Genomic DNA, 25,149 nt, shown 5'->3' with positions numbered 1-25,149 from the left:
GGGGGCCAGAAAGGATTGTGCAATCATTTTAATAGAATTCTTCAAAAGTGTTAGTGCATGTGGTTATAAAAAGGAACTTTGTCAACTAAAATGATATGAGCTAAACATGTTTAATTGCTATGTATCAGCATTCATTGTCAGGCTTAGTTTTTTGTCTTTCCGTGTGACTTGTCAAGTCAGTAGGCACAATACAGAATTAGCATGTGTCATCGGCATCTGAAACATGAATACACATACATGAAGTGAAATGATGTAGCTACAAGGAATTGCTGTGACATCACCCATTGTTATGTTGATGGATGTCAGAGCCTGAGTATTGTGTTCCTTTCCACTAACGCAACAGTTTTAGTTGCCATGGTGCATATTTGGATAGGAAGCATTGATTTATGACTACGGCAATTAAGAGACACTCGGTTCAACTGAATTCTCATCAGTTTTTCATAAAACAGTCTTTAATAACACAATAAACACCCGTGACACACAGCGATATATATATATTTTTTTAATAGCGCCAGTTAGCACCAGCATATCACAAACAGGCAAATCAGGTGAAAACAAATACTATTTTTAATGTCGTTTTTGCACATCGCTGAACTTGATGTAGACTATTCATTGCAACCTTTTTATAATCTTAACAGTTTGTATAAATACCACTCATGTATGCACCCTGTGCATACTGCGGACGCTAGAGCTTTTTCGTATACACAAACAGACGTAAACAAATTGTTTTTAAGATACTTTGGCAAACAAAAATGCACAAACATTCTTTTCTAGTGTAAAAATGTGACTTCAAAATGTTGAGAACACGATGATGCATTTTTTTGTTTTTGTTTTAAAATACTTAAACACAGGTGAACACAAAAACCAAAATCTAATTTGAGACATTTTAAGTGTTTTCGAGTTTGCTAAATTTCTGACAACAGAAATTCAAAACATGAACAGTGTCATTAACGTCAAGGTAGCTCTATGCTAAGCTATTGTGAATCCGATAGACGACCAGACTTTTCGATTACCCTGTAGTTTGGTCCCTTTGTCAGATTCAGATTAACAGTGTCCTGAAGTAACTCCAAATTCCAATGTGATACAGCTATAACTATAAAAAACATGAAATGTGTAACAATGATAAATATTAAGGGCACAAAAGTGAATTTTAGTATTGCCACTCAAAAAGTTCCAACAGTCATTCTGCAAAGCATGGCCATGACAAAAGAAGGTTATGCGAAACAGAAGTCCTCTGTGTAATGACTGTCAAGTAACATTTTGTAAGAAATTAGATTCAAAACCCCTGGAATTTGCATTTTTAGAGTATTCCAGTGGATACGAATCGGACCCTATAAGAAAATGGTCTCTTGAGGTGTTAATACTCAAGCATTTCTGTCTCTCTGTTTTCGTTCCATCTGGTTATCCAGCATTCTGCTTTTCTCTCCGTTGACCAGGAACTTATCTTGGGCCCAATTGTTGTTCGGCCTCCCATCGTTGGTTTTACGTATGATAAATCTCGCTTGACCACGTGAGAACCCGCCTTCGCCGGATCCTCGGTCTCCATGGTTGTCCAACCACTTGCTGTCATCTGCCTCACCATCTCTGTCATCGTGCTGGGTCAACAGATGCAAATCCATAAGCACATTCATTTAATTGACAAGACAATTGAGATGACCGTGGGTAGAAACATGTCATACCAAGTAGTAAGTTCTGCTCTTTAGGGCACATTCCTGATCCCAGTCCTGGTTTTTGGGTGCTACTCCCATGTCTGGATTGCTGTCTCTCTGGTCGCTGCCCCTCTTCCAGCCCCTTCCACGAAATCGTACTTGCTACAAGAGAAATGTAGCCGCTCAAGCTCCTAGCAGTGTTTTTTTTATCCCCCACCAGGGCTGGGAGATGAATCAATTCTATTGCTTGCAGTGTGCCTGCACTAAATAGCAGTTCATCATTTGCATCACTGTAGGTGGGAGAAGTGAGTGTGGGGTATTGAATTCATTTATCCGTTGTCTTGGCATTTTAATTTCCTTACAAAGGTGCCTATAAGGATGGGAAATGAAAACATGTTCTTTTGAGAACCACATCCAAGTATTTCGATTCATAGGAAAGGTTTGTTCGCAAACCTGATGACAAAAGTTATTGAATCAACTTTGTGGGCCAGGAGGGGGTTGAAGCAGCACTTTAAGTACAGTGGTTCTTAACCTTGCTAAAGTTACCGAACCCCACTAGTTTCACATGTGCAGTCAAGTACAGACCTCAATTCCAGAGCCAGTTTTTTCACCTGGTGACTCTGTTATGGCCCGGAGATATCAGAGTAAGGAAAAATGGGCCCTGTCACCATCATTGCTCAGACTGGGCCTGTTTCCTATACAGTTCAGACAGCTGATGGTGTTTGGCGTCGCCATGTGGATCAGTTGTTGGGAACACCACGCACTACTCCAGAACCGTCTAGTGATTGGGATTATAGTAGTGTAATTCTACCAGAAATGTCTAATTTACTAAATATGTCAAAACCACACAATCTTGCTGTAATTGTGTCTAATTCAAACAATGCAGACATGGAACCTGAAACGATATCGGAACCCGTTTCCACAAGTGAAAAATCTGAAGTCACTGTTAAACTTTCTGGACCGCCTGCTAGATTGGATTTATAAGTAATAACTAAGATGGGAAAAGCAGGAGGGTTTTTGTGTTTATTTCTGGGACATGTTATGTTGGGAGGAGGAGATGTAACGTATTTATGTCACTGCTGTTGCTATAGCTGTGTGCTCCCTGTGGGTGTGATATGTGCTTCCTGTAGGTGTGGTATTACAGTATAAAGAATCCCTATGTGATCTGTCGTGGATATATATGATGAGAAGCACACTGAAAAAAGAAGTGTTGTTCCATTCAAGTCTTGGCCTTACATGTACTTAGATGAAGGAAGTACATAAGATAAGAATTCACTGAACCCTTTGAAAGTTTAAAAAATAAATAAATAAAAAATAAAAAAAATTAAATTCAAAACCGATACAGCTAAGCAAGCAACCAATAATTATTTGAATTCCCATTCAAATTCCTTCAAATTTCAAATTTACTGCAAATAATTTTGCCTTACGCTTAAGATTTTCATTTTGCAAAATGAAGCCAAACTCATTTCAACTGGTCCTGTTTTTTTGTTTTCATGTCTATATTCTCATTTTATTGTTGCATCCTCGGATCACATACTATTTTCATGGCGTAAAATTTACGTCGATCTACGTTCCCACTCCCACCTATGGTTACGAGTTGTGGGTCGTGAGCGAAAAAACACGATCCCGGATACAAGTGGCCAAACAGAGTTTCCTCTGTATGGTGTCTGGGCTCTGCCTTAGAGATAAGGTGAGGAGCTCGGTCATTAGGAGGGCCTCGGAGTAGAGCTGCTGTTCCTCAGCATCGAAAAGAGCCAGGCATCTGATTAGGATGCCTCCTGGATGTCTCCCCTGTGAGGTGTTCCAGGCATGTACCACTGGGAGGAGGCCGCGGGGATGACCCAGGACACCCAAGAGACTATGTCCCCTGCCTGTGAACCCCTCAGGTATCCTCCAAAAAGAACTGGATGAAGTGACCGGTGGAGGGTTAGTCTGGAATTCTCTTCTGAAGCTGCTGCCCGTGACCTGACCTCAGATAAGCGGGAAAAGATGGATGGATGCATGGAAAATTAAGTAATTGTTTTTTTCCCCCATTATCTGCACAGTCCATGCTGCCTGCAGGTCTGTTATACTTCCTCATACAAAGAGCTAGTCAACCTTCCACTGAGCAAACCAGTTTCTCCTCCCATTAGATCGGGGTGGGCAAACTATTCCACAAAGGGCCGCAGTGGGTGCGGGTTTTTGTTCATACCCATCATGAGGACAGCCTTTCACCAATCCGGTTTCTTACAAGTGCAATCAGTAGATTTCAGTCAGGTGCATTTTGTTTCCACTGATACCTCGTTGGCTAAACTATCTGTGCTGAATAAGTTTGAACAAAGACCAGGACCCACTGCCGCCCTCGAGGACCGGTTTGCCCACCCCTGCATTAGATAGAGGACTAGCAGTTGAAAGAAATGGAATAAAGAATGTAAACTGAATGAAACAAGTCCAAAACCTAGTCTAAAATCACACTTTGGTCTGTGAATGAAAATTGGGCCCAGTGTGTCTTTGCCTTCCCTGAGCCTCTTAGACTTACTCACTGAACCCCTGGGGTTCGAGTGAACCCAGGTAAAGAACCACTGGAATACGATCAGGCCACTTAAAGTGCCTCCTTCTCTCAGGTGTGAGTCAACCAATTCATTGAGGGGAAATCAGGGAGCAAGAGGAGGAGATTAGTAGGATAAGGACAAATGGAAATGACGAACCAGTTTAAAGCTAGTGAAGGCACCTAAAGCATCTCATTCTCGCCCAGCCCTAGTTATCAGAGTGGAAAAGAAAGAAATGGAGCTTACAAATCCTCTCCACGGTGTGTCTTTCTCTGTAGATGTTTCAGTCGGAGCCAGCTGAGCCCTATTAAAGCCTTCATTTTTTACTTCAGGTTTGGGCGTATCATCCACGTTGGACTTTGAGGACGACGATGAGGACGACGACCTGGAGCGAGAGCCCTTGCTCTCGCTGGTCCTACAGGGGGATATTGCACATTGCAGCAATGTTCCACAATTTTATTGTACAACTCAAAGAACAGGACTGTTGCACATACTTTGATCTCTTAGAGAATTTTTCCTGAGATCTCTCTTGACTGGTGTCTGGGGAATCGTCAACTCCATCCTGGTTGTAATCTCTTTCACGGCTGGAATATTTCTTACGCCGTTCGATATCTAAGCGCAGGTCCATTGGGTCAGCCTTTGTTTTTTCCCCAGTGTCCTGAGAAATGCAAAACAGAACACAGTGTCGTGGACAGACTTTTGATTGGCATGCAGATGTTGTTACAGGAAATCTCCCAAGAAGGTTTCAAGATAAACTCGTGTTTATGGGAATTAGAGTTAGATAACAATACACACGAAGAACTGAACTGTCCAGTAATACTAGTTAGTTTAGCTGTTTTGGGGGCCTTTATTTTTTTAAACATTCTCATTCTTTATTCAATTCTTGGTAAGGTTGGCAATATCTTCAAACAGCTCGGTGCTTTCAGGTTTCAGTCGGAAGAAATTGAAATACTCAACAGCACTAGCATGGACAGGGTCTACCAATAGATCTCCTTACAAAAAATTATATATATTCTTTACGTGGCACAGTGAATTATTATCCATTTCACTCAAACTGAAGCTGCAGCTAAAACTGCTGCATAGGCACGAAAAAAAATAACAACGTAATTTTAGTGCTAGACTTGTCTCCTGAATGTAATTCTAAGCAGAGATGCAACTACTTGCACTTTTTGGGGGTATTTATGTTGTTTTGATACTTACAAAGGCAATTAGTCCCTCGGACAGCTCGGGCACAGCGGCATCCATGTTTTGACTTTTATGTTACTCATTAGCCCCATGTCAGGCTTGTGTCAACATAATAACCGAGTCACAACACAGTCAAAATGCCACACTGTCATTCATTCGTGGAAGGGCGAGCACTAAAGGCATCTGGCTTGCTCATTGGTTTGCCGTTTTGTTTTTGTTTGCCCCTGTTTATACGTCATAGTGCGAAATATTCAGTCACCTTGTTAGTGCCATCCTCTGAGCTTTTCATTGCCTCAAAAATATGAGAGTGTTTCTTAAAAGCACTTGGTGATACATCAATTCTCCTGCAAAGGAAGACAAAATAAAACCCATTAATACCCCTCTCAGTGGAGTTTGTTTGCCATGCTGCGCTATGAAGACAACATTTGACAGGACAATGAAGAATGAAGAACTGACCTTTACTCAAAGAGAAAACAAACAAAAGTTAATGTAAGACAGTGGAGAGAAATACCTGAAGATTGTTTTTCAATTATGAGGTGAAGCAACAACACACTGAAGGGTGAAGGTTCCACTCAGAAGGGCGACTCTACCTGTGAATCTCTGGGCTTTTTCTCGGCTTCATGCTCTCCTTCTCTGCAGCTTGTCTTTGGTATAAGGTGAATCTCTCGTTAAGAGTCAATCGGGATGGTGAAAAGTGCTGAGCTGCGTGAAAAATGAAGGTGTTATATTTCCTCCTCCTTCACCGCATAAAATATAGAACACCAACCATGCTATTTTTCTGAGATAACTGGAGTGACCAATATTGCATTGACCTCTGCTCAGTCCATTGTAAAATTACAAGGGGTCTGCTGCTCACGATGGCCTCTCTACACATGAGGTTTCAAGGTAAAGAACAGAGTAGTTTGTGCAACTGTAAAAATGTGGGTCCCGTATCAGAAAAAGGCATGCTGCGCCTTGGATCACGTTTTAATTAGGGTTGGGACTCTCTGGCAAGAAGCCGATTCGTTATGTATCTAGATAAACAGGTTACGATTCGATTAAAAAACAATACATTTTTTAGGCCGAGCGATTCGATACAATTCGATACAGTTTAAGAACGATACAGAGTTGTTGTGTGTGTTCGTACAGTATTTTAAAAACATAAAAAAAGACCAAATTTTTCAATAGCGAAATTAAACAACAAAATTTCATACAAATGTTGTTTTATTTTTTTATGAGAAAAAAAATAAAGGCTTACTATATGACCGTCATTTTGTTGGATGGGATTGATAATACAATAGAACTCCAGTGACAGACAAGAATAAAATGCAGAAATTTAATTACTGTATTTCCTGGTGTTTTGAACACAATAGGTAAGTAATTTAAGTGCAAACTTTCAACGTAAACATCTTACAAGCAAAACATTTTATATACAGCAGCTCTTGAAAAAAAAGAATTAAACCTGTTAGTGTTATCATAAATAAATAATAAATTATGCTTTACCACTGGTATAACTGGGGGAATAAAAACATGGCATTTTAGACAGACAGGTCTATAATCATTACTTTAACCTTATACACAGCAAAGTCATTCACTTATGCCTGTGCTTCCACATTTTTTTTATTCCTCATCACTGTCTATATCTCTTTTGAAGGGCAGATTTTTCTTGAGGAAGATCAACTGATCCACATATTCATGTTTAAGTAGACTGCGTTTCGTGGAAACAATATGCCGCCCTTTCCACCATTGTAGTGGGTTATTTTTCAGGGTTAAAAACTCACGATCTCTGTACCGCTTCACACTTCACACTCGCTCTGTCCTATGCGAACAGATCTGGCTGCCTTCGTCACTTCAAAGTCCGACTTTTGTTTTCCTGGGTACGTTGAAAATCAATCGCTGCACGTCGCTGGCGTGGTGCGCAAACTGTCCATTGTTTTAGCATGTTGCTTCGTTGCCGCCACTGGTTTCGTTTTGGGTTGTGAAGAAAACGCTACGGAGCGTGCGTTACAGTGGTTTTGTTAGCTCTCGCGTTGTTATGACACACCTATGACGATCAGGTAATGACGGCGACTACTAGCGGTTCTGACGAAATGAATGGGAAGTTGAGGCAACCACGACGGTGGTCACAATCTAAGTGCACTGTGTGGTGAATGACACAAGCGCAGCATGTGAGGTAAAAGGTAAATTATTATCATATTAAGCAATGGATTGATTGGACGGATTCTATCTCTATCGGTTCATTGAATATTTAATGGCTAATTACTGTCGAATGGTAACTTTATTATCGATACAGCTGTATCTCTCACCTGTAAAACCGGATATCCGGTCGTATCGGTTTATCGTTCTCAAGCTTAGTTTCAATCTGTTCAAACTCACCTCTTATGTGGTGCAGAATGGCCACAATGTGCTGAGCAAACAGCTCGGCAGGAGTTCTCTGCATAGGGGCTATCTGAACATGCTGAAAGATGGAACGAAATTCCTGGCCCCTCTTTGAGGATTGCACCAGGTCCTGGGACAGTTGTCTCTCCTGAGCTAAGATCTCTGAAGTACTGAAAACAGGATTGTGTGTATCAGCAACGGTATATGCCATAGTGCGCAAACAAAAAATGAATAGCTTACCCTATCATGCTGTCTCCAAGAAAATCCATTCTGACATTAATCTTGGTCTCAGGTTTTCTCAAATGCAAAAGCGGAATGTCCTCTCCCATCATAGACATCTCCCTGTCAGAGTTCCGCCTCAACAGTGCTATGCGAGACGGCATTAAGGGAGATTCAGACATTTTTCTGGGTCTGCAACCAAGACCTTCAAAAGTACCCTCCATTTCTTGCTGAGTAACTGTAGCTAATTTATGAGGGATGTACAGCTCTTCTCTCAAAGACTCAGGTTTGCCATCACCTTCCTGTGAAGAGGCCATGCTTTTCAATCTGTCAAAGCACTCTTCAAATGGCTCTCTGGCTGAATTAACAACCCTTGGATTTGAGTTGTTCACATCCCCATTTTGCCTGTCTTTGTTTCTCGACATGAGGAGCATCTTTTCCTCCGCCTCATCAGACAGAGAAGGCGAATCCTTCAACAAATGGTTTAAAGGAACTTTGCCATTCAGGTCTTCTTTGTAGCGCTTTAAAGGTGGCTCAGAAACACCTTGGTGGTCATCTACAGTGTTTGCCTCTGGGCTGTTTTCCCCAGTCGGTTTGGATTTTTTACTGTGCTCCTTCAAAAACCTAAAGAAAAATAAACATGGAGGGAGACAAAACATAACTCGAGTTTCATGCACACAAATTTTCAGTAAACAAAATTAAAAATCCCTTACTTTCTGAAAGCAATGGAGAGCGCAGTTTTGTCTCCATCTGAATATTCTTCACTCTTAAAGATATCAAGGCTGCAAAGCATTTGATTCAGTGCTTCTTGTGAACACATTTTTGTAGTAGCAGGTGCATTACACACTGGCTGCCAAGCGGGGGCACCATTGCTGGTGTCATTCAGCTTCTGGGGTGAGGAACCAGACTGCTCTGAGTTTTGATCATTCTGAACATTAACAGCAAGATTTTCTTGACTGGTTTTCTTTGGACTGCCGTTGCATTCTGTCAGGACTTGCCAGCCCCCCTCAGTTTCACCGATGTTTTGCACATCTCGGGCTTGTCCTGATTTTGTTTGCTCCCTTTCTGGCCCTTGCATCTGGACCTCTTTTGAGGCCAAGAGCTCCTCTTTCACATTGTCAGAACTCTGACCTGCCACCAAAGGGGCTTTTGGAGGAGTGCCATTAGAGGGAGCGTTAGAATGCTGAGATTCCCTTAATGAGGGTGAAGGGGATCGATCATATTGGCGGGAGTGCCCAGGTGGAGGGGGGCTCCTGGAGAATTTTTGGACGTGGGATCGCCCTTGAGACTGGTTTTGGTGTTGCTGCTTTTGCTGCTTCTGTGGGTTCTGCTTGTGATTTTTCCAGTTGTTTCGGAAATTACTGTTGTTATTGTTATTGTAGCCTCTGCCACCGCCACCACGTTGGAATCGTCCACGTGAGAAGTGGCCCCGCCCTCTCCCTCGGAAGTTGTAAGGCCTCCGGAAGCCGCGATGGTAGCCCCGGAATTCACGACTGTTCTGGTATTTCTTGTCACGGTTGTAATGCGGAGATTGAGATCTTGACCGGGACCGTGATCGGGACCGAGACCTAGAGCTTGGGAGAAAAAAAAACATTTAAAGTACTAGTTTTCATGCTGTACATATAATCTTTTAGGAAGAGCTATATAGGGTTCAGGTAATTGTGGGAAATACCAACATTTTTTTTCAGGTATATCCACAAGTATTTCATTTTCTGTTAACATTTAGCCTATAATATATTTGACATCCAAATAACGTGCTCAATACTTGTTCTAAGTAGAAAATGTAAGTTATTTTGCAAGAGCTGTATTTGCATGAGATTTGTAGGACAATTTATGATGTACAGATAGTTTGCACCAACCAACCAAGCCTTTGAAAAGTTCTAAAGCTTTCATCTTGTCTTTCTTCTTTACATGTGAGTTCAATTCTCTTTAGCACAGTCAAAGCCTTTTTTTTCTTAGAGAAAATCAAAATCATAACGAAGCCTTTTGTTTCAAATATGGGTTCTGGCAGACTCTGATTTCATTTTGTAGTCATATTTTTGCAAACATTTAGAATTAAAGACCAATGGAATCGGCTTCTCTGAAGTCAATTCCCTCTAAAGCAGACATGTCCAAAGTTCGGCCCGGGGGCCAAATGTGGCCCGTGGTCAAATTTCATCCAGCCCCCAGCCTCTGTCATAAAATCAATAACGTCTGGCCCGCACACAGACTTAATAAATTGGTCAGCAGTACTGCTACCAGCATATGAAGTAGCTTACACACTAAAAGCTGCTCCTCATTTACTCACTTAAAGGCAGCAGCACTCTAAACAACCTTACCTCGTGTGACCCTTTACTCCCAATTTTCTAAAATGACGACAATCAACAACAACAAAAGTTGGCTGCAACGGCTGATGCTTCATGGATAGGTGGAAATTGTACTATTTCTTCACTAAAATACGCAACAACAGTGTCTACCTCTTTTGCAAATAGACAGTCGCTGTTTTTAAAGAGGTCAATGTGAGGCAATATTACCAAACAAGACACGCTGACATGTACGACAAGATTACAGGGAAGATACGTGGCTAGAAATTCAAGCAACTTGAAGCTAGTTTAATTTCACAGCAGCAGTATTTCGCAAGAGCCCGAGACTCGAAAGAGAACGCCACAAAGGTTAGTTGCGAGATTGTTGAAATTATTAATTTAAAAAAAAAATAATGAAGCAAATGTGACACACAGAATGGCTTGCTAATATTTGCTTAAATATATTGTTCTACGTAAAGTATGTCAGCCAAGGTTGGCCCCCCACATTTTTACCATACCAAATCTGGCCCTCTTTGCAAAAAGTTTGGACACCCTTGCTCTAAAGCCTTTCTTCATGGACACAGAGGCCCAATATATTACACCTCAGTAGTGTGTAGATTTTTTAAAAATTTGTTTAGAAAGTTGTAGTGACTAGTCAAGGACCTCCTCAATTCAGTAGCTCTGCATGCAAAAAGATGGACTTCCAGAGTGCCAACTCCAAGAGACACAATAGTCCACACGGTGGCTCTAGTGCTCCTTAGTTGTGCACTACTGTAGACTCAACATAAAACATACAGTAGTCTGGAGTTTTTTTGCCATGATCATATAGTACGGACTCCCCATTGGTGCATTTTAATGTTATGGATGTTCCACATCTGGGTTAGACATTAACATCTCATATTTCAGAATTTTCGGGGAGACATCCAAACTTTTCAGATTTTTGTTCTTAGTCTTTAAAATGCATAGTATAATACTCTTTCATCTACCAACAATGGAAACGTTCTACAACTGAACTCTGTGAACCACGTACGTTCCACAAAATAAACACAAGAGTCGCCAACTTACAAGTTTAAGATTTGAAAGTGATTTTGAAGACTGCCAAAATGAACAAGAGAACTCACCGCGTCTTCTTTTTCATTGGAATACCGAGAGAGGCAGCACACTGAGCTGCTCTCAAACTTAATGGGAGTGAGGCGCACTTACACTCCAGCTGTGTCACATGGGCCAAACAGAGGAGGAGGGCTCTACGCAAATTATATTTGACTCTATGCTTGCTGGTAATAAGTGCTAACCAAACTTTGCAGAGATGATTAATAGCAAGCCAAATTCAGAAAAGCTATTTTGAACGGTAACTACACTTAGGCAGAAACACAACAGAGATATTGAACAGAAGTCATGCAAATCAGTAAGATCTACCTGTAACGATGTCTCCTAGAGTGGGATCGTGAGTTACTCCTTCGAGACAGTGAGGTGGACCTTGATCTGGAACGCGATCGGGACCGAGATCTCGAGTGGCTCGGAGACCGAGAGGCTGATCTTGTGGCTCTGGACATTCCCGGTGGCAGGCCAGGTACCTCAGACTTTCATAGGAAAAAAAGGTATTAAATCATAGTCAGGTTTTTCTACAAAAAGGTAAAAATGCACAAGCCTAGAAGAACAGTGTGCAGTGGCACATCTTGAATGGGATCAGTTTTTTTTGTAGGATTAGATTAAGGTGAGATCAGCATTATGCCATCCTAGAAACTCCCAACTGAAAATAAACAAATGGTTTAAATGGAAAAAAGCATGGCTGCTCCTAAAGCGGGAAGAAGGCAATGTTTAGTACTGTCAAGCATCAACATGAGCTGCTTTTATTTAGCAACTGCTCCTCATTAGCATAGGAGGCGGGATTTCTTTGGTCACCTGACCACCAGTCTCCACAACACCATTGTCTCCCCTGCAGAAAATTGCACAGTAATTTACACCACGTCTAAAAACTGATGTCTGTCTCCGCACAGCCCATCATTGTAGTCTCAAATTTCCTTGACATAGATAAATCTGAAAATATGCATTTTGAACCCCAAAGCAATGACTTGAATTGACATCACAAATGTGCCCGACACAAAAGTGTTCGTTTGCAATTATTACATGTGGTAACGATAGTCATTTTCGACCAAGTCCAGATTAAACAATGCAGCTGCCAAATGCAGTTTTACGCCACATTGAACTCACGATCCAATACATGGTGATGGCATTAACTTTAATCGTCTGAACCGAGCTGTCAAATGATGACAGAACACCCAAAACACCATTTTTTTGGGGCAGAGGTTTGAGGTATTTAAGAGATCAAATCACCAGGGTCATCTTCAGGGACTTAACGTTCAAAACTACCGACCACAAACGACTAGGATTTCAAAAAACGAGCACCCAACCACATTGGTGGTGTATACCCTTGCTACTATTTTGGAAAATATCGAAACCCATCTATCTTCCCTTACCACCTCCCTCTCTTTCTCCTCCTCCCTCCGTGAGCTCTATGAGAACCCTGCTTTCCCTGTTCTGGCACTTTGTTGTCATTGGCTTTCGGAGAGCCATTTCCTGTAGGCTTCAGCCACAAACGAGTATCCACTGAGCTTAGCCTGCATATTTCAAGACCGTGGCATTCACATATGTTTCTTTCAGTAGCAAAATTGTGGACTGTTTTTCTTCTTTACGTATCATTCCTTTAGAGATGTTCACTTGCATGACAGTAGCTCGCCTGCAACATCTGGACGACATTGGAAAAGAAGTGTAAAACAGCGACAAAATAGAAGCCTTCTCTTTCAAATTGCTGAGGACTGCATTTAAATCACTTTCTTTCATATGGCAACTGTGTTGAGCACTATCACTTAGCAGCAAGAAAGTTTTCTGAGTCAGTTCTGTTTTTTTCCCGACTTTCAATCTGACAACCAGTGTTGTTTTTGGCAGCCATTTTAATTTTCGTCTTAGTCTTTTGGACGAAAATACTTATTAGTCTTAGTCATATTTAAGTCATTTCAAAATCTGTTTGTCTTTGTCTAGTTTAATTTCGATAATTCTCAAAATATTTTCGTCTATAAACTTAAAAAGTTTTACTCCATGAATAAAAAATAAAAAGTTTCCAACAATTTCGAATGAACATGACAGATGAACACAGAACTGTAGAGTCTACAAGGACATCACTATTTTCATGAGGATAATACACACTCAGCAGGAAAACAGCACATTATTTGCAATAATTAAACTCACCTGAAAGCCACGAACTCTATGTAAAATGTTTTCCAAGAGTTTAAGAAGACACCGAGTCACCGCGCTAAAAGCTAATGCTAACGCTACAACTTAGTTTAGTGTGTGATGATCACTCAACACAGACCTTTAAAGGCCAAAGCAACATGGCTTATCTAGTCAAGATAAAGCAAAGCTTACCGAGCAACACCTGACACACATGCTTCACAAAATGAGCCTGGAATGGGCACTGGCTTACTCATCAACCAGTGAGAAAGCGGGGGCGGTGGGGAGGCACAGCACGTCAAATGAGTGACACGACCTAACTCTGCTAAATGTGTTGTAATTACACATACATTGAGAAAATATCACACATTGTGAATTTGACGGAATCTATGGTGAATTTTCATCTCGTGTCGTAAGATGACAACTGGCATCCATCTCGTCATGTTTTAGTCTCCCAAGACACGTTTTCAGCACGTCATCATGACGTCATTGTCATGAAAATAAATTTAGTTGACGAAATACGTTCGTTATTGTCATCGTAGACGGAAACAACGCTGCTGACAACAATCATTTCTTTGTTGTTTTTGCCATGACAGTTGAAGTATGGTTTCAGTACTGTACTTATGTTACTATAGTACTGTAATGTCTGTAACCAAGCGCGTTCCCTTTCAGAGACGCTGGGACTGGAGAGCGCCCCGGCCTGATAAAACATGCTGAAGTTAAATGACTGGAGCTCCTCCAGCCAACGTGCCACCTGTCTTTCAGGATCTCTGAAGGACATCAGCCACTGTAGTGCAGCGTGGTCTGTCCTGATGGTGAAAGGCACGCCACACAGGTAGTAACGGAAGTCAAGACGACCGTCAATAGCTCGCTCCTCGTCACACAATAGCGCCTCTCGCTCTTATTGAAGATGCAGCTGAAATAGGCCACCACTCGTTCACCGTCAGGCCCCGACTGCGACAGGACGGCTCCCGTGCCCACATTGCTTGCGTCTGTGTCCAGCATGAATGGCAGAGCTGGGTCTGGTAACGTGAGGACAGGGGCATTGGTGAGCGCCCTTTTGAGGTTGAAAAACGTCTCCTGACAGTCTTTTGTCCAAGTGAACTGTTGAATGTCCTGAAGGAGGCGGAACAAGGGCACCCTTATACATGAGAACCCCTTCACAAACAGCCGGTAATAATACGACAGTCCCCAAAAACTTTTGAGCTGCGTCTGGTCTTTTGGAACCGGCCAGTCTCTTATCGCTCACTTTCGCTGCCTCCACATTCTCCTCCTCGCTTAATACTACGTCAACGCTCTCCAGTCCCAGCGTCTCTTAAAGGAACCTCGCATAGTTACAGACATTACAGTACCGATAGTGTTGTACAGTGGTACCTCTACTTAGGAACGTCTCTACAAACGGAATTTTCAAGTTACGACACGCCTCAATGGGAAAATATTACCTTTTGTTACGAAAGAAATTTGAGGATACGAGAGGCAAAAATCCAGCACAGTACTATAAAAGATACGTACAGTATGTACTTCCCACTTTCAGCTTTTAATTCAGTAACGCCATTCTGCTCTCCCATTGGTCTATTGCTGATGACGTTTGGATTTGGGTTTCGCAGTTTGATGTTGTGCACATCCCGCGACAGTGTTGTTGTTATAGCGGGCTGGGCGTCTTCGCCAAAATAGCACAAGTCTCATGTTTTTGTCTCACCATGTGTTTTTTTAAGCCCACACATGGTTCACTATGTTAGTAGCACATTAGAGCACAGGTCTCGCATTTTTGTGTCACGAAGCGTAAGATAGTATAAGTGATAGGCACCATCTTGAAAGGAAGATAAGATATTTTATATTTCTATTTTCCTTTGCATTATGTTCTATTGTCTACTTCATTACAGATATTTATGGATAGGTTAGGTTTGGTTAGGTTTGGTTAGGTTAGGTTAGGTTAGGTTAGGTTAGGTTAGGTTAGGTTAGGTTAGGTTAGGTTAGGTTAGGTTAGGTTAGGTTAGGTTAGATATACAGTGGGGAGAACAAGTATTTGATACACTGCCAATGGGTTTTCCCATTGGCAGTGTATCAAATACTTGTTCTCCCCACTGTATAGAATGATTCAAATGTGTTTGGCTGCTGTTTTAATCCGGTTTTACCTTGATTATAAAATTTAATATAGGGTTTCATTATTGCTTGGAACAGATTAGGACATTTACATGGAAAACGCGTCCCTGCATATAGAATTTTCAGGTTACGAGACTACTTCCCGAACCAATTCATTTCGTAAGTAGAAGTACCAATGTACTAACGTACCAAAGACTCTGAATAATATATACCGTATCAATCCAAAACAACTATTTTCTCTTCATGTCATTAAAAAGTCACATCCAGAGTAGAAGCATCTGTTTTGACGGTCTAGATTGATAACCATGTGCAGCTGTTCCTCGCTCCACAACACACTGTCAGCAGCCTAATCACTGAGATTTTAGACTCTTAAGGGAGCCTGCGGCACATTCGGCCTTTTAATCAGTCAACTCTGGATTTGTTTACAAATGGGCACGGCTAAGACACTTGTGAGGTCCTTTTAATGGATTCACAACAATAGAACCGATTGTTACAGAATTGACATATGACAACTCGATGACACTCACAGTAGTAGGAATGAACACAGATAACACTCTTGGGTACTTTTCTAAAACCAAGAAAACAGTAGCAGTAGTTAGAATTAGGGCATTGGATGATACATAGAGTGCAGGATTAGGAAATTTAATCCCTAAACATTTCCGAAGAAGGGTTATGTTGTGTTTAGCAGGCATGCAAACTTGCCACCTTTTGGCGAAATTTCGCCGTGTTGAAATCAAACTGGGTCAGTCTTCTGAATCACGTAGATCCGAGGAGAAACAAATGGGGCCGGGGGGTGGGGGGTCTGTCAACGAGCGAGTGAAACCGTTAACTTTAAAACCGTAGTCCATGCTCAAAACTACACTCTAGTCCAGGGGTCCCCATCTGCCGGGCTGCGGACCGGTTCTGGTGCGCATTTACTACCGGGCCGCACAGAAACAATAATTTAATAACGACCGCATTCTAGCCAATTAACCCTGTGCCCCTGCTTAACACACCAAGATCCCTGTCTACTCTAGATATAATACTACGGGATAGATTAGAATGTCGTCATAGAAATCCATTGATTGGACTGCTAGCAGTACATCTTGTTTGTGTATATAATATATCTATGTTGGTAAATGGTGTTGTACTTATATAGCGCTTTTCCACCTTTCAAGTGCACTTGTTCTCGATAATAATACTATTAATAATAATACTGATACTAGGCCGCGGGCGCAGCACATTTGTTCCCGGAAATAATTAGCCCCCACACGAGCGAAGATGATTGGAAAACAGACGTCTTTGGAGATATTTTTACGGCGAAAAGAGCACCTGACGAGTCCACAACCTCGAAGACCCACGAACGGGGAATGAGTGGATTCGTGACCCGTTTGTGAATAAACCGAGTGATTCGAGCATGTCTGTGCAACAGGAGGATCAACTTGTAGATATCGCAAATGACGGCGATCTTATTAAACGTACATTTGAGACAACAACTCTACCGAGGTTCTGGATTAGTCATTCCGTAATATCCTGACATCGCTACGAGAGCATTGAAAACCTTACTGCAATTTCCAACATCGTATCTTTGTGAAGCGGGCTTCCTAATTAATGCTTAACGACAAGGCGAAGTCGTTAATGGTGAGGGCGGTGTGCAGTTTTTGTGTGCAGCTAACATGGCAGGATGTATCTGTGGAGAACTTTTCTACAAGTCCTTTCATGATCAAACGTAAGTTAATATTTCTTTCTTTCAAGAAAGTTTGTGTAGTGTTTAAGTTGGAATTGCTGCATTTGCGCATTTTGCGGCTATGTTTAACGTTACGCGCATGCGCGGAACCACATCGTTGCAATTTTTGATGGGTTGCAAAATTTGTCAGAACACCGGTCAGTGAAAAAAAGACCCAAATAACACCGGTCCGTGGTGCAAAAAAGGTTGGGGACCCCTGCTCTAGTCCGATGACCTAGACCTATCACCGCCACTCTCTTCTCGTGACAACAAATGACTCACAATAGTGAGACGGAGTACAGCTGTTCTCTGCTTAATGCAAATGGGACATACTGTATATTTTATAATTTAGATTTTGTATAATTTGCTACTTAATGTGTCTTATATGTTCTGATTTCAGGATGACAGATTTAGACTTATATATGTTAAATTATTATGTACTGTGTTTAATTTGAGACGTCTCTGGTTGCACTATGAAATGCACTTTTCCGCGCATGCCGTGTGTCTGTTACTTTGTCACCTTTTTCGCCCCTAACCACTTTGCATGCCCAGTTTAGTCTCATTTAGTATAGGTTGGCTTTGTGAACATGAACAGTAGCTTTTACATGGCGTCGAAGTTTGTTTCCGGGTTTGGCAGCAAGACACTGCGCAGCAGCTGCTAGCATACAAATACGGTATACAAATGCATACTTTATTGTGATTTACAATAAGACTTAACATTGCGCGTAGCTGTAGATTTGATAGCAAAGCTTGCAGTCGTAAGATGGACGGCGCCAGTCGGTAATATCAAGTGACTGAATGTGAGTGCTTGTAAAAATCTCCTTCTCCAAGTCCGTCTAGGTACTTGTAGCGGGCGAATGTTTGGTTAATTCTGTTTACCGAAGGTAGTAACACTTCTCACACATTACATTGTACATACCATAATCTGCGCACATTTGTGTGTGAGATTTAAATGACTATAATAGAACTTCTTTGTATACCCAGGACCTCTTGTAGTAAGACACTGCAGTTCTAAATGGTCCTCAGATAGACACCACAGCTGTAGTTTTATTTCACCTAATCAACAATGGACTTGCAACTCGATATGCAGCTTCTAGTGCCTGGAAACAAACTGTCCATTTCATTTAAAGACCACATCGTTTTGCCCGGCAGCTGGAATCACATGTGCCCTCGATCTTCCTTTTGCCTGCTGTGTTGTTGGGGCAATTTGCTACAACTGTCATTTGTTGCGATCTCTGCTTTATTGAAATACAAAAAAACTCAACCCCATTCCATTGTCAAGACACGCTGAAGAGTTAAGACCGACAGAGAAGATAAGCCATGGTGCTTCCTGCTCGCCTTATTAAATGAAAACAATTGGTTCTCTTCAGTCTGAACTTTTGTTGAATCCTGCTGTGAGCTCAGAGGAGGTCTTGAGTTGCTACATTCTTCGTTGCTAACTTTTTCACATTGTAAACATGAATTTAACCCCCATACCATGTCAACTGATGTGCCTTGTACATACAGTCATGTGAAAAAATTAGGACACCCAAAGGAAGACTGCGTGTTTTCTAACATATTTGGTCATGTGGATATTTAATATAATTTTAACAATCTTGATAGATTCAAGTAATACAACTGAACAATTAAAACCGAAAAAAGATTTTTTAATAACTTTCTGTAAAATGTAATTTTAAATAGACACAATTTCTGTTGAGGAATAAATGAGGACACCCCCACATTCAATCCCACTTAAAATGGCTAAAATCAAACACATTGGTATCACAACAGGTGCACATGATTAGAGCATCATTACCCAGTGTTTTGAAGGATTCTTGCTTGTTTGGTGTGCCCCTGACTGTTGAAGTGAGAGAAAACACCATGATGAGATCAGAGGTTGCGCTAGACTTTTTCGTTGTCTGTCATTTTGACTGACAGGGTCATAAAAATCCGGTCATAATCAATTTTTACCCGTCACTTAAATTTTTAAAATGATGATAATGACATATTCAATAGTATTTAGTTTTCATTCATTTTTAACTAATATTCTGTTGGAACAAGCTTAACAGAGAATCCACACCGTGCCATCACACATCAAGCAGATGAATATGTAACTTTTTCTCCGCAGTGACCAAAACAGCTGACTCTGGCCCCAGTAGGTAGGCTACTTATGGAACAATGAAATTAACAGTTCACCTGCTGTGGCCTGAACGCAGTCTCACACCTTCCTCATGATGCGCATGGACTTGAATTGCGTGCCCGCTTGTGCATAATCAAATATCTCAAGTGGGATTGCTGCAGAGGCTACTGTCATGAGGTTTTGGACTTTTGCCTCGGACAGACAACATCTCATGGCCGTTTTGATGTTGTTCTGAAGGCTGAATCCGCGCTCTGCGGCCACACTTTTTTTTTCACCTCTGTTATCAACACCATCGTCGTTTTGGGGCTTTTTGAAGAGACTTCGGACACTTAGTTGCCTTGACATTTTTCCAAGTAAGGCCAACGACGTCATGCATCAAGAGAGACAATAGCTAATTAATATGCTCACTCGCCACCCTGTGGTCTGGGGTGTGAATTGCAACTTGTCAAAATGACAGATGGACTTCAGTTTTTTCCGTCACCGTTTTAAAAAACCGGTCAACGACGGAAAATATTCGGTTAACGCAACCCCTGGATGAGATCAAAGGAGCTATCTGAGGCCTTCAGAAAGAAGATTGTAGACGGTTATGGGTTTGGTAAGGGATTTCAAAAGATCTCAAAAGAACATAAAATCAGCTATTCCACTGTCAAGAAAATAGTGTACAAGTGGAGGACATTCAAAACAACTGCCAACATGCCCAGGTCTGGCCGTCCAAGAAAGTTCACCCCTAGAGCAGACAGCAAGGTGCTAAAAGAAGTCTCCAAAAATCCTAAAATGTCATCACGGGACCTACAGGCTTTTGCTACTGTTGATGTGAAAGTGCATGCCTCTACAATCAGAAAGAAACTTCATAAGTTCAACCTTCATGGGAGGTGTGCAAGGAGGAAACCTTTGCTCTCCAAGAAGAACATGAAAGCAAGACTGAAGTTTGCCAGAGTGAATATAGACAAAGACCAGGACTTCTGGAAAAGTGTTCTTTGAACAGATGAATCTAAAACAGAATTATTTGGACACCAGAACGGAGGACATGTTTGGCGTAAAACCAATACAGCATTCCATGAAAAGAACCTCATACCAACTGTGAAGCATGGAGGTCGAAGTGTCATGGTTTGGGGATCCTTTGCAGCAGCAGGACCTGGCCAGCTCACCATAGAATCCACCATGAATTCTATCGTGTATCAGAAGGTGCCTGAGGAACATGTGAGAATATCTGTGAAAAAAAATAAAGCTGAAGCGAAACTGGACCCTGCAACATGACCCAAAGCATACCGGTAAATCCACCAAGGACTGGCTGAAAAAAAATGGAGAAGCCTGGAATGGCCGAGTCAAAGCCCAGATCTTAATCCCATTGAGATGCTGTGGGGTGACATGAAATGGGCTCTACATGCAAGAAACCCCTCAAACATCTAACTGCTGAAAGTATTCTGCGTTGGAGAGTGGGGCAAACTTTCTTCAGACCTATGTCAAAGACTGGTAGATGGCTACAAAAAGCGTCTCACTGAAGTTATTTCAGCCAAAGGGGGTAACACTATTAGGTGTGTGTCCTAACTTTTTCCTCTGTTAGAATATGCATTTTTGTTGATATATTTGGTTTAATGATTTAATATTGATGTGGTAAATCCCTCATCTAGTCGCAGTGTTTTGTGTGATGTTCATGAGACACTTCTGGACTATTCTGCGTTATTGTAGGTTGTAGGGAAGCTAATTTTAGCCTGGGTTGTAGATGAAGATACGGAAAGACTCGTAGCGGTGTTTTGCTCGTCTAATTGGCTGCCAAAGATAGTGTTGCGGGGGAAACGTGCGTTCACTGGACTGTACTATCTCTACCTTTTTCACTATCAAATCATGTGTTGGTGATTCATTTTTAAGTGTAATGTTCAGTTTTTTTTCATAGTGTTTTAGCGGTTTCAATTCTTTGTTGATAGACCCAGTTGCAAGAATTAGGGTACATCCAAGTGTCACACTGGCATCTTTGCGTTGACTCACTTCCCGACTCGTTTGTCATCGATGTGTTCGCACAAGAGAGTTACACCATCAGCTTAAGTCGCTCCTCTCTATTTTAGTCGACAGCAAACAGCCCAATGATGAGTTATAGCTTTATACTTGCAAAATATGCACAGTTGCCATTCGTGTTTCCCTTTGGGCCTTGTAGTCTGCATGGAGATAAGATGGTGTTAACCAAATGTCTTTCAAACTCATTTTGGTTGCCCCTACATGACAACAACCTAGTTAGGGCACACAATGAACTCTTTACAGCTAATCCGTGAGGCATGCTGGGATGTCGTTGACTTTGCTGACGTTACAGAATAAAGCTTTCTTCTTATGTGTTGACATGACATGATGCACAGTATGCTACGTGTTTTCAGTAGCAGCAGTTAAAGTTTATTTGGCTGTTTGTTAGCTGAGTCGCTACCCCAGAGATCAAAGTATTTGCGTAGGGGTTAGGTTAGGTTAGATTTAGGTTATTTCCTGTTGATTTTGAGTCACTTCCTATTTATTTGGGGACCTATTCAGTAACCCAAAATCAACAGTAAGTGACCCGGAAATGCTCCAGGAGGAAAAGGAAGTGACCAAAAATCAGCAGGAAATTACGTGAAAATTTTAACAAAATTAACACATTGCTTGGCATTGGCTGCCACTGACAGTCATAGACGTCCAATCCCACTTTGAATGGATTGAATGTCTACTAGTGATAAACTCATTTCAATTCAAAATAGAGGGATGATAACAGCTTGTTTTCCTGTTGTTTTCCGAAATTTCCAGGTTCGCGGTGAATCAGTAACTGGCACACTTTTGCTCAATAGACGATGTTTATTGATCAGAAAATGCAGAATAAATGAGTCAATCCCACAAGAGCAAGCAAACAAGTATCACAAACAAGTATAACAAATGTCAACGATGACGCTAGATTTGAGTTTGTCAACCCTAGAATCCCCGCGTTCCCGTTACAGCAAAACAAAATGTCCCTTTAGCAATGAAACTCGCTTACCATGACAAGTGAGTGGGAAGCCAGCAACACTCCAGTAAACCGACAAAGGAACAAAGCCAGGCGATCCGTACGCGAGCCGCTGGCGGACTTCACGGGTCGCCCGGAAATGTCCGGTTTTGTAAGGACGCACCCCTCGGAGGTGGAGAGGCCAACTTCCGCCCCCGAGCGGCGCGGCCTCGTCCAATCACAAACATTTAAGCTACTTTTGGTTCAGCCCCCTTAAAAAAGGGCTTTTCACATGGGAAAAATGAGCTGTGCTGCAACAGATGCAACAAATGGTAAATATTATGGGTGCAAAACAAGTTATCTCTATGGGACCCAGGCGTGTAACTATGGGACCCAGGCGTGTAGTAAAACAATACTATGGTGCAAAACAAGTTATCTCGTGAGATTCTCAAGCGCGTCTCCTAACTATGGGAACAAGGTGAAAAACAATAGAAGTTGTTACAATCTATGTCACAGAAGCAATCATTCATCACAAAAGCATAATGTAATATTTTCCCCCATCACCTGTTGATGATGTATAGTATCGAAGAATGATTTCGTGACCCATGCATCGATAATTGTTATATCGCCATATCGTGAGATCATCGTTATCGTGATCCTTGTATCGCAGATGTTATGTCATCGTGAGTTAACCAGAGGTTCCCACCCCCACTCAATTGGTTGAAAAACAATTGTGCTAATTTCTTCAAACTTCTAAATTTGGTGGCCTCAAATACACAAGAATTGTGAGTTGCGCCCTCATTGTTTTTAGCATTAGTTTCCAGAGTGCATGATAAGCCAAAACTCCCATGTCCTTGTTCTTGATAGTTGGCAACAGTTTATAAACCAAATAACGCTTACAAGACAAAATTACCACTACATGAGTACAGTAAGTTTGACAAGCCTGATCGTTGGCATTAACTTTCTCTCAAGGCCGATTTATTATTTTTTTCCACACATAATGACTTGAAATATTAGTTTAACATCAACACTGAGCTCAATGTTAGACTCCCATAATTTTAAGTTTATTGAATGACAACAGGACACCAAGCCATAATGGAAATATACCACAAGACTGCCAGTGTATGTAAATACTGACACACCTTATCAGCATTTGCTTGTGGGTGTTTTCAGCAGCTCATTTATCAAAGCGGATCCAATTCAGTCCTGGAACCCAGCAGGAAATGGCATTGTTTAACCTGAGTGCACCCCAATAATAGACTCACGTTTGTCCACAAAACCAGATGCATTTGGATATAAAAAGAAAGTTCCTACAACTATTCTTGACCATGTCGCTGTGTTTGCTCTGTAGGCGGAGTTGGTAAAACATGCAGTTGCAGCAACCTGATAAGATAACCGATAAAACAAACATAATATGATATGCAATGAGCACATCCATTGCATTTTCTGGCCTGGTCTCCAATTTACCCACAAGTTAAAATTAAGTTAGCAAAAAACTGAAATGTGTTTAGTAACAACTGAAGTTAGAAGTTTGGAAATGAGTTGAATATACTTTTTAAAAAAAATCTAAAGTTAGACATAATTTAAAATATATATTCATTAATATGATGAAAAAGTATGAATTTAAACTAAAATTAAATACATGTCAAAGAAAAAAACTAGCATAAAAAATGAAATTTTAACTCAAAAAATAAGTGTAAAAGTTGAAATATTTTATATGAGGAAACATGCAAGTGACATAAATGTTAAAGTAAACTATTTTTTAAACATTTACTACAATTATCAAAATAAAAGCAAAAATATTCCTGTACATAATACATATATGCATGTATATATATATAATATGCAGCATATCATAAAAATGTATGTAAAAAATAAGTCATGTTAAATACATTTTACAAAAAGAAAAACCTACTAAAAAAATAAATATATAACGGCAAAAAGAAAAATACAACATGTATGAATTATTACAAACTGAAAACCGGGGAAAGCAGGGCAAAAGAACGCCAGGAAAAAAATGATCTGAAAATAATGTGGCAAGCATAATTTGTATCTTTAAACGTATTTTTTTCCATGAGTTATCCATGACCACCCATATTAAGTCCACATACCACTTTTGGGATTGCCGCCCACCATTTGAGAACCACTACGCCGAGTTCAGCTCTATACATTTCTTGGCACTCATCCTCACTCCTCTTCACCACAAAAGGAAACTCAGTCAGCCCTCTTTCATAAATCATTTTGCCTTTCCCGTAATTGCCTTCCTAAACATCACTGCTTACTTTCTCTTAATTGATCGCAGCATGCTGCACAAGTAATTTATGCTGAAGTTATTTTTCGAAAAAGGGCAAAAACAAACAAAAAAACACTTACCGGTCAGGGTTTTTGTCAGCGTTGTCTACCCCTCACATTCGGGCAGCAGACAAAAGCCTTAAAAGTGGTCCTAGTGCTCCGTGCGTGTGTGCGATCTGCAGGCGCGACTGCCTCACTTATGGCTGCGAGCATGTGCATGGATGTGTCAGTGGTTTTATGCGTCTGTCTGTGCAATTGAGAAGGGGGCGTAGCCACTGTACTCTCTCTTACTTTTTTGTGTGTGTGTGAATATCATCAGTGTTCAGAAAGACAGTGATTTAAAATATGTCTACTATGTATATAGGGTGTCCCAGAAAAATCTATGTGTAGTAGCAGCTGATAACGCAATTGTTTGTTTTTCTTTGCAGATTAAATCCATTTGAATTGAATTACTGACACATATCATATGGCAGAGCAATGCAGATAGGCAAGGCAAATTTATTTATATAGCACAATTCAACACGAGGCAATTCAAAGTGCTTTACA

At 41.1% G+C, this 25,149-nt stretch overlaps 1 protein-coding gene across 4 annotated transcripts; it reads right to left on the bottom strand.

The window, feature by feature from the left end:
• Positions 1 to 144: 144 nt before the first annotated feature.
• thrap3a (thyroid hormone receptor associated protein 3a) lies at positions 145 to 24,802 on the bottom strand. 4 transcript variants are annotated; one of them, XM_057835165.1, is made up of 11 exons: positions 24,685 to 24,802; positions 11,638 to 11,801; positions 8,653 to 9,513; positions 7,961 to 8,563; positions 7,718 to 7,890; positions 5,953 to 6,064; positions 5,622 to 5,706; positions 4,672 to 4,835; positions 4,424 to 4,592; positions 1,680 to 1,811; positions 145 to 1,595 (listed from the first exon to the last, which is right to left on the bottom strand). In XM_057835165.1, the coding sequence occupies exons 2-11, from the start codon at positions 11,772 to 11,774 to the stop codon at positions 1,365 to 1,367; spliced, it is 2,667 nt and encodes an 888-aa protein (XP_057691148.1). In that variant the 5' UTR covers positions 11,775 to 11,801; positions 24,685 to 24,802; the 3' UTR covers positions 145 to 1,364. The 4 variants fall into 4 exon arrangements, with proteins under 4 accessions (XP_057691148.1, XP_057691149.1, XP_057691150.1 ...); XM_057835166.1 differs by lacking the exon at positions 24,685 to 24,802 and having other exon boundaries at positions 11,638 to 14,292; XM_057835167.1 differs by lacking the exons at positions 11,638 to 11,801; positions 24,685 to 24,802 and adding an exon at positions 11,343 to 11,589.
• Positions 24,803 to 25,149: the final 347 nt, after the last annotated feature.

Source organism: Corythoichthys intestinalis, chromosome 4, assembly GCF_030265065.1.
Source record: "Corythoichthys intestinalis isolate RoL2023-P3 chromosome 4, ASM3026506v1, whole genome shotgun sequence".
Taxonomy (NCBI): domain Eukaryota; kingdom Metazoa; phylum Chordata; class Actinopteri; order Syngnathiformes; family Syngnathidae; genus Corythoichthys; species Corythoichthys intestinalis.
Note: the sequence above shows the minus strand (reverse complement) of the source record. Positions and strands in the feature narration are given on the sequence as shown.